This window comes from Pyxicephalus adspersus, chromosome 7 (genome assembly GCF_032062135.1).
Source record: "Pyxicephalus adspersus chromosome 7, UCB_Pads_2.0, whole genome shotgun sequence".
In the NCBI taxonomy this organism is placed as follows: domain Eukaryota; kingdom Metazoa; phylum Chordata; class Amphibia; order Anura; family Pyxicephalidae; genus Pyxicephalus; species Pyxicephalus adspersus.
In genome coordinates, this window is record NC_092864.1 from 18076820 (window position 1) to 18090805 (window position 13986).

At 39.0% G+C, this 13986-nt stretch overlaps 2 protein-coding genes across 2 annotated transcripts in view; one reads left to right on the top strand and one right to left on the bottom strand.

The window, feature by feature from the left end:
• Positions 1 to 1261: 1261 nt before the first annotated feature.
• Positions 1262 to 8167, bottom strand: GNPTG (N-acetylglucosamine-1-phosphate transferase subunit gamma; the record flags this gene model as incomplete). The annotated part of the gene is given in 10 exon segments (XM_072417724.1): positions 1262 to 1837; positions 2707 to 2785; positions 3130 to 3258; positions 3378 to 3460; positions 3533 to 3647; positions 4442 to 4535; positions 4775 to 4858; positions 6034 to 6088; positions 6496 to 6563; positions 8113 to 8167. Coding segments are annotated over 10 exon segments (869 nt in total), but the record flags the coding sequence as incomplete, so codon positions are not given.
• A 67-nt stretch (positions 8168 to 8234) lies between these two features.
• TSR3 (TSR3 ribosome maturation factor) overlaps positions 8235 to 13986 on the top strand; it is a 7404-nt gene continuing 1652 nt past the window's right edge. Inside the window, exons 1-3 of the mRNA XM_072417727.1 lie at positions 8235 to 9067; positions 9401 to 9594; positions 12330 to 12503. Coding sequence (XP_072273828.1) covers positions 8739 to 9067; positions 9401 to 9594; positions 12330 to 12503 — 697 coding nt within the window. The 5' untranslated portion in view covers positions 8235 to 8738. The remainder of the gene's footprint in view (positions 9068 to 9400; positions 9595 to 12329; positions 12504 to 13986) is intronic.

The following is a 13986-nucleotide window of genomic DNA, read 5'->3' on the forward strand; positions in this document are numbered from 1 at the left end:
CCCATGCTTGAAAAATGTTTTTGTCTAATGGATGAAAATAATTTAATTTGTTTGTCTGTAAAAAGTAGTTGTGTAAATGTGTTGACCAATGTAAATATGTTGATGAAAGAAAAACGGTATACTAAAAAAATCCCCTAATTTTTTTTTCTAAATATGGTTCTTTGATATTTGCTGGAAACCAGAACCATGGTCATGTACTTGTAACAAGACACAAAAGGGCGCACACCGCATATCTAGGTGTCTTTCTTTGGTTGGAAGTCAAGTTTCAACATAAAACTCTCAGCAGGAGTCTTTTTACCTTTAACCGCTCACTAGTTTTCAGTACTGTTTACACTTCCCCTGAAACATTAGCCACATCCACATGCTAGATCAGCCCCTCTGAACCTTCTTAGCATTGGGGAACCCTTAAAATGTTTTTCAGGTCTTAGGGAACTCCTGACAATATTTGGATATTTCCAGTTCATAATACTTTAGCCTGCTGGTTATTGAATAAATGCCTCTTGGCTGGCTAGTGGGAGGAATGTTTATACAGATAGACAAAAAGTTATTTGGTGTCAGTACTAATTGACCCGAGAGGCAAAAATCGCTCAAGGAAACTTAGCAACCTCTGGAGTAATCCTGGTTGAAGAAAAACTGCTCTACATTGTCACCTTTGATGATTATTTGTGAGCTTGCGTGAAAACCTAGAAGTATGTTTACAGCACTCCCACCATACTCCATTGTGATAGAACATTGAATATTCAAGTAGGGACAATCTTTTACCTTCCTATGGAGAAGAGAGCAGCCCAGGAGTTTGTCCTCCCATTACTGGAAACCATCAAGAAAGATCTGATGTCTGTACAAGGCTTCAAGCCTCTGCACCACAAATAGAAATCTGCTGTCTGTTATCAATAGGACATTGCATTCATCAGTGTGTAAAATGAGACTTGCAGATTTTTCATTATATTGAGTATTAGAGCTATAGCTCAACACCAATTTTGTCAATCTGCTGCTGAAGCAAACGTTTAACAACCCAACATTTTTCCATTACAAAATGATTACAGAATACTTACCAAAAAAAAATAATTGTTTAAGCGAATGTGTTTGTGATAAAACACTGAAACTGGCTACAGATTTTAACATCTGATCTGTGAGATTCTCATAATTTACCAGCCTACATCCTTCCACAATTCATTTAACCTATATCTAGTCTAGTCGACCCTCTTAATAGAATTCATGTTTAAATATTTGAAGCAGACTTTTTTTTTTTTAAAGGTAAGGATCTGATCAAAACAATCTATTTAATCAATGCATTCATACATAACGAACACACCGCTTTATACACTGATGAAGACATTGGTTGGTCCAATAAGTCCATTCAGTAAAGGGAAGGGGCTCTCAGTAGTGCCTGACCAATAAAAAAAACATTTCAGTTTTCCAATGTAGGGGACAAAAACTGATTGGTTGTGGAGGTTAGAAAAAGGTTTCCTTGGATGCATATTTTGTAAGTCCTAAAAAATGCAAGAAGCAGAGAATCCTCTTCTGTGACTGCCTTGAAAATAAGACAGTGAGTTGTGTGCATAGATAATGCTCAATGAATGTTTATACAGCTCAGGGAATGGACATCACCTCTGTATTGTATTCCATTAAATAAAGGCGATTATCTAATCCAAGTAGAGGTATCTGGAGGAAATTATAGATACAGGAATTCCATCCACTCGCTGTAAAATACGATGATTGAGCTGGTTGCTTTATTGGTCATCTCTATCGCCTGTGTCTCCCCGGAGGTGAAATCTTTCCTCTAGTCTGGTTGCAATTGGGTGCGCCGGAAATGGATGCTCAGTTGCCTTGTTTGATTCTAGGAATGGAAAAAGAATTCTTTCAATGTGTAAAGCAATATATATAAAAATTCTCCCACTGTCACAAGTTAGATTTTAATTTTGCTTGACTTTTTTTTGTGACATTCTGAAATACCAAATGATGTATCTGCCAGTCATTGCCATGTGAGATTTGACAACTCTAAATCTGGAAAATGAAAATGTCTGGAAATCCTGGTGAGGGTAAATTTGCACTGTCCTATAGAAGTGATCAGATGCCTGATCAGCTCCATAGAAAAGTCCAAAACCGAAGAAACAAGCTCTTAGCTATTATTGTGGTTCAAATTTAGTCACTATCAGTCTGTAGAGCCAACAAGACAGCAGTTATTGCTTCTGTTTGTCAACTGCATATGTAATAAAAATGGAATACATATGATAAATCTCAAAAATAATGGATTTGTTTCTGATCTATGGGCAGTTAGCAGACCCATATAAATTATTTCTTTCTGCCCCCAGGGCTAAGTGTACATCCAGGACCTCAGATATATATGACACACAGCCATTTATTCAAACCTCTATACAGCTGTTGTGTTGCATGGAAACCCTGGCTTTATGGAGTAGAACTGGAGGATACTTTTTTCTATTCATAGCAATTCAAAGATGTAACAGGCAGTGTGCTCAAATCGAAGAGGAATGACCAACAGGATAATTGCCTTTGTATCCTGTTATTATTAACATTAATAATAATAAACAGGATTTATTTAGCACCAACATATTATGCAGCACTACATTAAATAGGGGATGCATTTGACAGACAGTGACACAGGAGGAGGAGAAGACCCTGCCCCAAAGAGCTTACAATCTAGGAGATGCTTCTCAAAAAAGTCCCCAGTAATAACCTGTTGCTTACCATTTTTAGAATAGGAAATCCCATTTTTTTCTAGAATGCTCTTGAGCCGTTTCACTTCCTCAGACAGTTCATTTTGTGCCTAGAAGAAAAATAAAATCAGCTGTAAATAGAAAATCTTACCCAGTCATGTTTTAGCTGAGTGTGGACTAATATGTCATCATTCCTATGTAGACGGATGACCACTCACCCCCTACATGCCAAACTGGCTTGGTTTTTAGCAGCAATTTCTTCTGACAGTAACAGCAGTGGCATATTGCCATTTGACAGCAATCACAAGAAAGCATTTTACTCCGCATTTTTTCTTTCATGGCACTCAATGTAAATTTTCTGTTATAGCCAGTAACGTGGATATTCAATAGTTACACTTTAGGAGCAGCATAAAAGCCAACAAAATATTGCTGCTAATGATCTTATCTGACATACCACACTACATTGCTCCAGGGTCTCAAACCTCTTGGACTCCATCTGGTTTGCTTTTTCTTCACTTTTTCCTTCAGTGGATTTTATGTAACGGGCTTCTTGGAAGATTTCTTGGAGCATTTTCCTGTAGCCCTGATAATAAAGACAACACAGAGACATCACTAAACAAAAAAATGAATATTAGCCTATATGTATGACTTTATATATAATTGTCTGCATATACCAGAAAGCATCAATGTCCAAAGCGGTACCTGTTCAGTAATCAGCGCATCGTACAATGACTGCTCAATTTCATCCCACCTCCTGCGCAGATCCTTATTCAGCGTTGGATACACTATGACCAGAAGAGCAACTATCAGCGACTTTCACATAAGGCAGACCAGTAGGAAGAAGTATGCCAACTTACCTAACAGTGAATGTGGGTGACAAACCAGAGGAGTTTTAAATGTCATGGAGTAGACACAGGTACTGGGCTCAGACACCTCCGACAACTTGTTGCTTGTTCCACAAACCAACAGAACCTGTACCAAAACCATTGAAGATAAAGTCAGCTACTGTATATTAAAACCAATCACACTTTTCTACTTATCTGTACTGTTATTTCTGTCTTTATCTTTACTCAAATTTATTGTGATGCAAGATATGTAAAGAAATTGAATGAAAGGTTCTTTTGAAAAAGAAAGATAAACAGCCGCTCCTACTCCCCTTCACCATATGTCACTACTGCTCTGGTGCTTTTTCAGGAAACCCATGGCAAATAACTACTCCTTCCAAGTATGGGTGGGCTTGTAATCTCCTCTCTATTCACACTGTAAATGCCATCTGACATCGGGGATCATTCAAAAAGCAGTGATATGGCTGCACCGCACATTTGTAATTCACAGCAGTAATACACAGAAATGTGCTTTACAAATGAACCTAATTTCAGAGAGGGTAACACCTAAATGGAGGAAAAAAAAAACCTGAATAATTATCTCTCCTCCAATCACTACTGATACAGGGAGAACTCACTGGTTGTTTTGCTGTGGTGGGCAGCAAGAGATATTTGCTCACCATATTTAATATGATCCTAGGCTTACACAAGGTTTGGTATAGTATGGTGAGTGAGCATAGGGTCACCCCAGGGCAGGAAGTGTTACTGGCCCAATAACCAGGTGAAAAATAAACATTAAGATGTGACAAATGCACCAAATCTGGGGATATATAAGATGGTAAACATGCAGTTTTGGTTTTCCTCCATTGATATTCACTTTATCAATATTCATGAATTATAATATAGTTGACCCCTAATTGGACCTCACTGAATCTTGCAAACCTTTGTCTGGCGGGTTTTGGCTCCACAAGTGTCACCGTCTCTCATCCACATACCAGTAAATGTGTTGTTCTCAATTTCCCATTCTTGCCATATCCTAAAAGATATATACAAAAGAAGCTTTAGGATTCAGAAATGACAGACATAGATTGTCCTATTTCATTTGTAAAGCAGAGACAATCAGAATTGATATAGCTCAAGACTGACTAGTATAACAAATTCTGTTTGGTTGCTGAGGGTTAGAGCACGTAATGTTTAACAACTAAAGGTTGTTTTTTTTTTTTTTAATAAAAAAGACGGACAGTATTTGAGATTGTATTTTTAATCAACACTCACCCTAAAATCCCGCTGTATGCATTCCATCGATAGGTCTGCTCGTGCTGGGTTATGTTGTGAAATGGGCAAAACTCATATTTGTATCTGTTATGAGAGGTAAGAAAAAAATGTTAGAATAGAAAAATGTCATTATATTAGATTTATATATCACTGAAACTACCATTTAACTTTTCTTTGCTGAGCTAATAAATCAAATGTGTTAAATTCCCAGCCAGCTGTCCTATCATGTTATCAGACAAGGGCCGGGGGACAAAAAGTTGATCTCCAGGCTAATATTATTCCTCTTTAAAAGTTCCATTAAAAGTTCCATTAAAAGTTCCATTAAACCCTAGGACTTGCGTGATGTGCACAATGCTCCTAAACATTCTGCTTCCAAAATCTTCCTGCACTTCCTGTGTTTATTAGGTTAATGCAACCTTGATGGTCGGGTATAAACTAAAGAAAAATTCATGTTACCCAGCTAATTTGTATATTAGCAGCCTTTTAGCTTTAGAAATCTCAGCTAAATCCAATCTAATAAATGTTTTTAACTTTAAATAATTAATGCATATGTTATATTTAAAAACATTCAAACAGTCATCAAACAACCATTGTAAATTTATTAAGAAAACGACAATGCTCTGCTATTGGAAGCTCTCCAAGAATGGAGAAGATAGACTATGATGGAAGAACCTAGGTAATCCAGCAAACCTAGAATGCATTATTATTATTATTTTTACACAGTATTTATATAGCGCCATCATATTACGCAGCGCTGTACAAAGTCCATAGTCATGTCACTAACTGTCCCTCAAAGGAGCTCACAATCTAATGTCCCTACTATAGTCATATGTCATTAATATAGTCTAAGGTCAATTTAGGAGGAAGACAATTAACCTAACTGCATGTTTTTGGGATGTGGGAGGAAAGCGGAATAACCGGAAGAAACCCACGCAGACATGGGGAGAACCTGCAAACTCCCTGCAGATAGTGTCCTGGCTGGGGATCGAACCTGGGACCTAGTGCTGCAAAGGCCGGAGTGCTAACCCCTGAGCCACCATGCTGCCCAGGTGGTCCAGGATTGAAAACATTTGCCAAATAATAGCAACGATCTTTAAGAAATCCATTCCAGGTTAGCTGGATGACCCAGGTTCTCCCATATAAATATCTCTTCTGGGATGTTGGAGAGCTTTGATAAATCGGACCCATGGTATATCTATAATACAAAATCTATGCTTATACTGCCCCTTCTGGTAGTATTAGGTTCTGCATCAACTTACGTGGACTCCACAAGACTGAAACACTTCCCAGCCAATCTGAAAAGATGTGATGGACCTGTAGACACAAAAAACAGAAATTCAACATCCACGGGCCCTTTTGGAGGAAAACGGCACGGAGCCTACATGTGTGCTTCTGTCTCTGTGGTATGGAGGGATGTGTGAATGTGAACCAATACAGAGATGTCCAATCATTGCAGCATATCGGTTTAGAGGTGGGTAGCTCTAAATCTTTGGGTTGTGATGGAGAAGACTTTATGCAGCGCTCTGACTCTCCTATCATCAATACAAGATATTGGTAAAAAAATGAATTCAGCTGTGGATGGAAATAAATGTTGTGACATTGCATAAACCAAAATGATACCACAAATGCATGACATAATCAAACCTAAAGCAAATCCAATAAAATATTACATTGTGGGACTTTTTTTGGACAGAGTATATACAACCTGACACCCCTATTACCTGAAGGTGGTGATGGTGATGTCCTTGGTTGCAGCTTGTTTGTATGCGATAAAAACGGATTGTTTAACCTAAAAGAAACAAATCTCTATTAGAAGTCCTCATCACACATACAGATCTATGCACTGCACAGTTACTGAATAACTATTCTGAATTTAAAGTAAATTAACCAACAAGAAGACTTTGCATTTTTAAATAATTTGTGTCCTCAGTGCCTTTCATCTACAAGCTAATATCTGAATTGATGTTTACTACCACATCCAAAAATCAATTATTTTCTGAATCAAATGATATTGTAAATGTCAAATTGTAGTCATTGTCTTGTAGTCTATTCACAAATTTCAATAGTAGTGATGAACTCCCGGTACAAATCAGGAACACATCATCTATGTATCTGTGCCACATAATGGGAAAAAGTCATCACTAAAAAGAGTTCTCCCCCATCCTCCTAAATAAGTGTTGGCATGGGATGGGGCACAGCAAGTCCCCATTGCGACTCCCTGTGCCTGGAGGAAAAAAGTGTCATTAAAGGGGAAAAAAAATCCTAGTTGGAAGAAATCAAAGTAAATCAGCAATGGCATTTTTGTATTTTCAAAAGGCAGCACCCTTTTCACTGCTTTGGAAACTGCCCTGATGTTTATATGAGTATGTGTACATGTATGCACAGATATACACACATGCAAGATAAAATTATTTTTTTTTCTTGTGTATGTATATTACAATATTTTTTGTTTTTTGATTGAATATTATTGATGTTTTGTATACTTAGGTGTACCAATTACTCCTGAGGAGGCAGTAATATATATACTGTAAAACATGTTGAGAGATTAATTCAAGCCTCAACAAAAATAAGATATATTACAATCATTTTTGAAAGGCATATTCATACTGTCTTTGTATTGTCATTCTGATTGAAGTGCTTGCATTTGGTACATTATGCAGTATATATCCACTGTATAGAAGTATCAATTAGTCCAAAGAGTGGACCTTTTCTTTTAAATATGTGAAATAAAATGATAGTCTTTAAATAAATTTTTATATTATTTATATGAAAACGAGTTATCTATCTCATCTTGGGCACAAATCTGACATGTGTACAGCAGTTCCCCGCTCTAATGGCAGATTGATGAACAATTGATCAGGAACGACCACTGTACACTCCTATGGGGTGAGCACTGAGAAGAGCAGCTCACTCGTCCTCCCCTCTCCATAGAACAGGACAGTTCTCCTTCATTTATTTGTCACTGGAAACAATCACACAAGATCATTTCCAGCGACAGTTCTCTGATGTCTATCAGACACCTGTATGGGGATTTAACACATGTGATTGTCTTCATTGGGGTGCACAGGACAGTGTGGCCATAAATAGGAGACAGCTCTCACCCTATACCCGGATACACAGTCCTTCATGTACATTCACCCGGTATAGTTTTACCAAATTCTGCAGCTTTAGGAGCATCAAATACAACTTTTGAAATAATAATATTATGCCAAACTCATCGCCATAACTTAGATTACAACCAGGGCTGTGGGGTCACAGAGCATTGTTACTCCAGGTAGATAATTATTTGTGACTCCACAGCCTTCAACTCAGAGGGGAGAACAAAACCCTTCACACACCCGAAACTGTTGGGTTCCTCCACAATCTTCATCTTCGCTGCCACTGCATTGTGAGCTAAAACACAAAACAGAGAAAGAGAAATCACTCAGCTGGAAACGGTCAATGACATGCAGAAAATGAGGCCTTTGAACGGTGCAAGCATGGAGTATGTTGGCTCAGTTTCAAGTTAGTAAAATTTGCATAAAATAAAATATTTAGGAAACTTTTAAGAATTTAGGAAGCTTTTGCAGAATCTGGTACTCCCTGCGGCTCCGCATGGGTGACCTGCCGGGGCTCCGCATGGGCGACCTGCCGGGGCTCCGCATGGGTGACTTCCCGGGGGTTCCTGCTCCAACACTTTAATAGATTTGATAGTAACACTTTGCAATTGTCGCCCCAGTAGTTTTTAAATGGTTTAATTGGCTTCTGAAAATATTCTAAAAAGTAAGAAATTATGTAGCTCTGCTTCCTGTGACCCCCCAACTACATCAGCTTCCTGCACAAGACAACTGAGATGCTTGAAAACCGCTCCTAGAGGGAGTTCAGCCGGTCTTGTGATTCTATTTATGCAGCCACACTGCTCAGGCAGACCGGTGACCCCATATATCAGTTGTTGTGTCACTTGCATGCTGTACAGTGATGGGGTATGATGATATTACTGGAGGAGAATGAATTCCTCATCATTCCGCAAATGTTATTCCTTGTAATGGATCTTCTAATATCCGATCTTTGTAATGTTTTTCTCTCCCCCATTGAAGCCAGTATCCAGGGGGACGGTGCAGGAGATGATGAAGAGGCAAAAGTGAAGTTTCCCTGCCCTCTGGCAATGTGGGAATTGGGACATTGCGACCCAAAGAGGTGCACGGGCCGGAAATTGGTGCGGAAAAGTCTCGTCAGGAACCTCCGATTAAACCAAAGGTTCAACGGCATCATTCTGAGTCCTATGGGGACCTTGTACGTCTCTCCTGCTGACAAGTAGGTGACATTCCTATTTTTGTGTTACCATTACGACTTTATTCTGTAAAGATCAATCAACTTGCCAACTTGGCTCTACTTGGCAATCAAACTAAAAACTGGTACACACAGGCAGATTTCAACTTCCGACTCCATGACCAATTTTTTATGGGCTGTGTTCACTGGTGGATTGGATGTGTTGGGAAGAATGAAACTCTTGTGTACAAACAATCCGGTACATATGAAAAGTGGTTTCCTAATCTGTATCCAATCTCTATTCAATTTGTTCTATGGGAATTATTTATATATTGTTTTATCTTTTATTGTAACCTGGTCATTCTGTGTTTTTCTCAGACAGATTGTTGCTGACAGTGGTGTAGCTGTCATTGATTGCTCCTGGGCTAGGCTGGATGACACCCCATTCTCCAAGATGAAGGGTAGCCATCCTCGGTTGTTGCCATACCTGGTGGCTGCAAACCCTGTGAATTATGGGAAGCCCTGCAAACTCTCATGCGTGGAAGCTTTTGCTGCAACATTCTGTATTGTAGGTAAGTGTGTCTAAAGCAAAGCTACTGAAGGCTCAAAAAATAAAGCTGGTTATTAAGATGTACACACCTAGGATTTTGATCACTGAAAATATTCGTTTTTCAGTGAATGATGAATGAACAAGTTCTGTACCCACCTGTGTCTACACCATTCTGTGTCTATGGAGAGAAGAGGAAGAGCGAGCAGCACTCCTCTATGCTATCCTCCATCGATATGCATAGTGGTTGTTCCCGACTAGTCACTTATTGATCTGCTCTGGCGGATTGATAAATAACCTCAGGCAACTGCTGTTTTTATTCCTTTTGCCTACAAACCTTTTATCCCTTGCTACCATGCATGTGCAGCCAATAGGAAACATAGCAACAGCTTTACCTACGCAGTATAAGAATTTACTAGTATTAAATACTAATTTAGAATATATAACGATTGTGCAGGAGAAACCTAAATAACAGTACCTAAAGGTGTCTACAGGTCAGCTTTAACCGTAGTCTTCACCAAAAAGGCAGCATTTACTTTGCTTGGTTGATATAATTTTGGATCACATCTGGCCTTTATTGTTTGTACTCTGTAATAATGTGATGTCAGAATTGCTCACACTCCCCAGCTGCCTTACCAGTAACAACGTCAGATGATGACATTTCAACATTTTCATCTTTTTCATAAATGATAAATAATGAAAGCTAGTGCTTACTGCCTAATGGCGAGCGTAGAGAGAACACTGCAGGGAAATTTATCATTGAAGATATAGAAGGATTGATGGCTGATTAAACCCACAAATCAAATCCACGCTCAAAGTATCGGAGATGTTGTAATGGTTCATTATTTAATGCTTTGGCTATAGAATTCTCTAATTTATCCATCAGTTAATGACAATATTTCTGCAGAAAAATTCTATTCATATGTATTCGGAATCATGCGTTGGTCAGGTGTGAAAAGATCTGATGTCATTGACAAACATTTAGCCATCTGTGACATGGAGCGGAGTGCAGAATGTTATAACAAAAAACAGACATCTTTAATGAATACAAGCCGGATAAAAGATGAAATCTTATTAGTTTTTAACAAAACCACCATCATTAAATGACTTTTATTTTTTTAATAACATTTTGGAGATTTTTCCTAAGGTTGATCATTATTGTAGCATCTGTTCCATGTTGTCATAAAAGGCTAATCTAATAAAATCAATATTTCCATTATGAGCAGATGGTGAAGGCTTGAATCATGCTCTATACATCTCTAACAGTGGGATTTACATTCTGGAGTTCACCAGGTCTGCAAGTTTTGAGCCAATTTAAGGTGATATTTTGGAGACATGGGACCTTGCTGCTGAACTGAATAAGGCTATGTTCAGGCTGGCACGGAGGATGAGGACACTACATACCCTATGTGTGTGAGAGAGAGATAGGCTTTTGAAGGGCAAGATAATTTCTTTGAAATCACTACATTTTATTGGATTTAAACATATTAAAACTTGGAACAAACATCTCCTTAGGTAACCCTAAGCTAACATAGGTACGCTGATCCAAAAGCATAAATTAGCAATATTGTATTTCATCTTGTTGGGTTTACAGTAGCGAATAAGTTTCCCAGCTGACGCGCTATGCCCCGCAGGGCTTCCTCAGGGGTAAGGGGAGACTTGGTGAAGTTGCTGGGACTTTTTACCGCATAAAGAGCATCTGATACAGAATTGCTACTTGAAAAATACCCTGATAAAAAAACCAGTACCAGTTTGGACGTATTGGAACTTGCATGGAGGTTATTGGTGGAGAGGAAATAACTTCTAGGTAGGTCAATGGAAGGTAGTGGTTAATGTGTAATGTAGATACTACTTCTCTTCAAGTACAATGTAGAATATGATCGTAAACTTTGTAAGTATTCAAAAAGATCCCATTTAATCCTTGTGGTATAGTGGTGAACCATAGGCAGTCGTTCTTTCTCTCTCTCCCATACACATTATGTAATTTCAGGCTGGGCAAATAGGAGTTAACTCGCTCTGCACATATTTTGGGGTCATCCACCTTGGTGGAACACATTACCAACACTACATACCCACATCAACCCAAAGAAGAATGAATGAAAAGAAAGTGGTGAATGGTTCAGTACCGCTTACTGCCACCCTCTGTCAAGTCTGTAGACGTTGGTTCTTTAAGAACTGCAGTGCAAGTGACTGAGCAGCCATGAAAGTGCCAGCTGCCAGGAGCCTAAAGGGATTCTGCAGATCTGAAGCTTCCCTAGCACACACGTATGATGTGGAAATTAAAATACTAGATTGTAAGCTCTTCAGGGCAGGATCCTCTCCTCCTGTGTCACTGTCTGTATTCGTCTGTCATTTGCAACCCCTATTTAATGTATAGCGCTGCATAATATGTTGGCGCTATATAAATACTGTTTATTAATATTACAGCACTGAATGAGTCCAGGCTGGTGTGGTGATGTACCTCATGTAGGGCTCCAATCAAAATAAATAATTTTGAGCTCAACTTCAGGCAACAAGTGAAATGAACCGAGTGTACTTAATTATTTAACTTTGAAACTGAGCTTAATAAAGTCCAGGACAGACTGACTTTTTGTAAGGTATCTGGGTAGTGATTTCTTCTCATGTGGTTCTAAAATGCACAACCTTCTCTTGCTGCAGTAGCCTGGCCTGATTAATAAACTCTCCAGACCTGCATTCCCTGACTCACAAGATAAGATATCCTTGTTTGATTGTAACATATGGGTATTTCTCTCCTTTTAGGATTTCCAGATTTGGCCACAATTCTGTTGAGGAAGTTTAAATGGGGCAAAGTGTTCCTTGAGCTGAATAAAGATCTGCTGGAGAAGTACAGCAAATGCCAGAATGTGGAGGAAGTGAAGAAGGTGGAAGAGGAGTACCTGGCCGGGGCTCAGGATAAGGATGAAGAAGAAATAGGTTTGTCAGCTTTGTGTTTTACAAAGAATTCTATGATATACATGATATAAAGATTCTGATCTTTCCTTTAACGTTCCTGTGTTATGTGAGGACTGGAATGAGGGGACTGTATGGCTGGGAAGTATTTGAGAAGTTAAAATTTATGATACATGTACAATGATACAAATAGACTCCTTGCGGATCCTGCACTTATAAATCTGTCACGAGTGTCTGGCATTAGATTAGGGATTATTAAGATCTAGGTTTAGGAAATTATTATTGAGTGTTGGGGTTTAGGAGGTTTTTCCAATTTTAAGTAAAGAGACACATATTTGGTTTCAGCTCAGTGGTAACACTAATTATTAGAGTGCAGGTGGGGATATCATTCACCCTAACATTGGCGATCTTGATAGCAGTGACTGCTTTTAATATAAAGTCGGTATAGAATTGCTACCTTGCTATAGGTGCCATTGAGATGTCACTCACTTTCTTCTTGCTAGAGGGAAAATCCTAGACCTAAATTTATGATTCTGCCGCTGGTCATGTGACACGAATGAGCCTGACTTCCCAGCTCAGAATGTGAATACTGGGAGTGTAGTCTGTCATTAGGTGCAGCTACTAGGTTCCTGATTTTACTTGCTGTATACATTTTGCAGGTCAGTTACTCAGAAAATAATAAAGCCCCAGATCACCTCTCTGTAAGAAACTACTGTCTTGCATACTTGACTGTCCACCTTATGCTAGCACAAATGATGATTGCATGGTTGGGCAGTGTTGGGCATGGTAGTGTGCTAGACATGTGACCTTAGGGCTATATGATCCTTGGATTTGGGGTTTTCATGGCCTCAATGATACGGCTCATCAATGAAGCCTTGAAAAGCATCATACGACGGTCAGGAGCAGCGGAGCCCAGTCTGCTAAAAGCACGGGATGTAAGATGGTGAGCATGTTGTATATCTCATGATAGATGGGTGGAATCCCTGCTATAAAAACCAAACCATGTTGGGTACAGCCAAGCATAAGACCCCAAAACCTTCAAAGGCTCCAAAACTTCAAAAACTCCAAAGACTATCCGATCAAATAGATTGTCTGTCTAAAAGTATAGGATAATGACCAATGGTGGTGAGTTTACTGCACGTATTGGTGTCCTATTGAGTTTATTCAATAAAGGAAAGCAAGGTACAATGATGTAATCGTCATAAATCATAGCAGCCTATCCTTGTTCGCCGTTTAATAGTCTGCAGCAGTGAGAACCATGAAAGTGAATGTTCATTTACTACACGACCCTTAGCTTCTCCCTGCCCCATAATTAGCATGTTCCTTACCTGAACTGCAGCTTCCCCGAGATTGTCACTGTATGATCTGCTCAGCACCTAACAATATCCTTAAAATCTCCTCATTATTTTGCACATTTGCATCCCAGGCTCCTTATACTTCGGTGGAAAGGCTAAAAATCTGCAAATCTGAGATGAGTAGTGCAGCCAAAGCACTAGGTGTAGCCCCG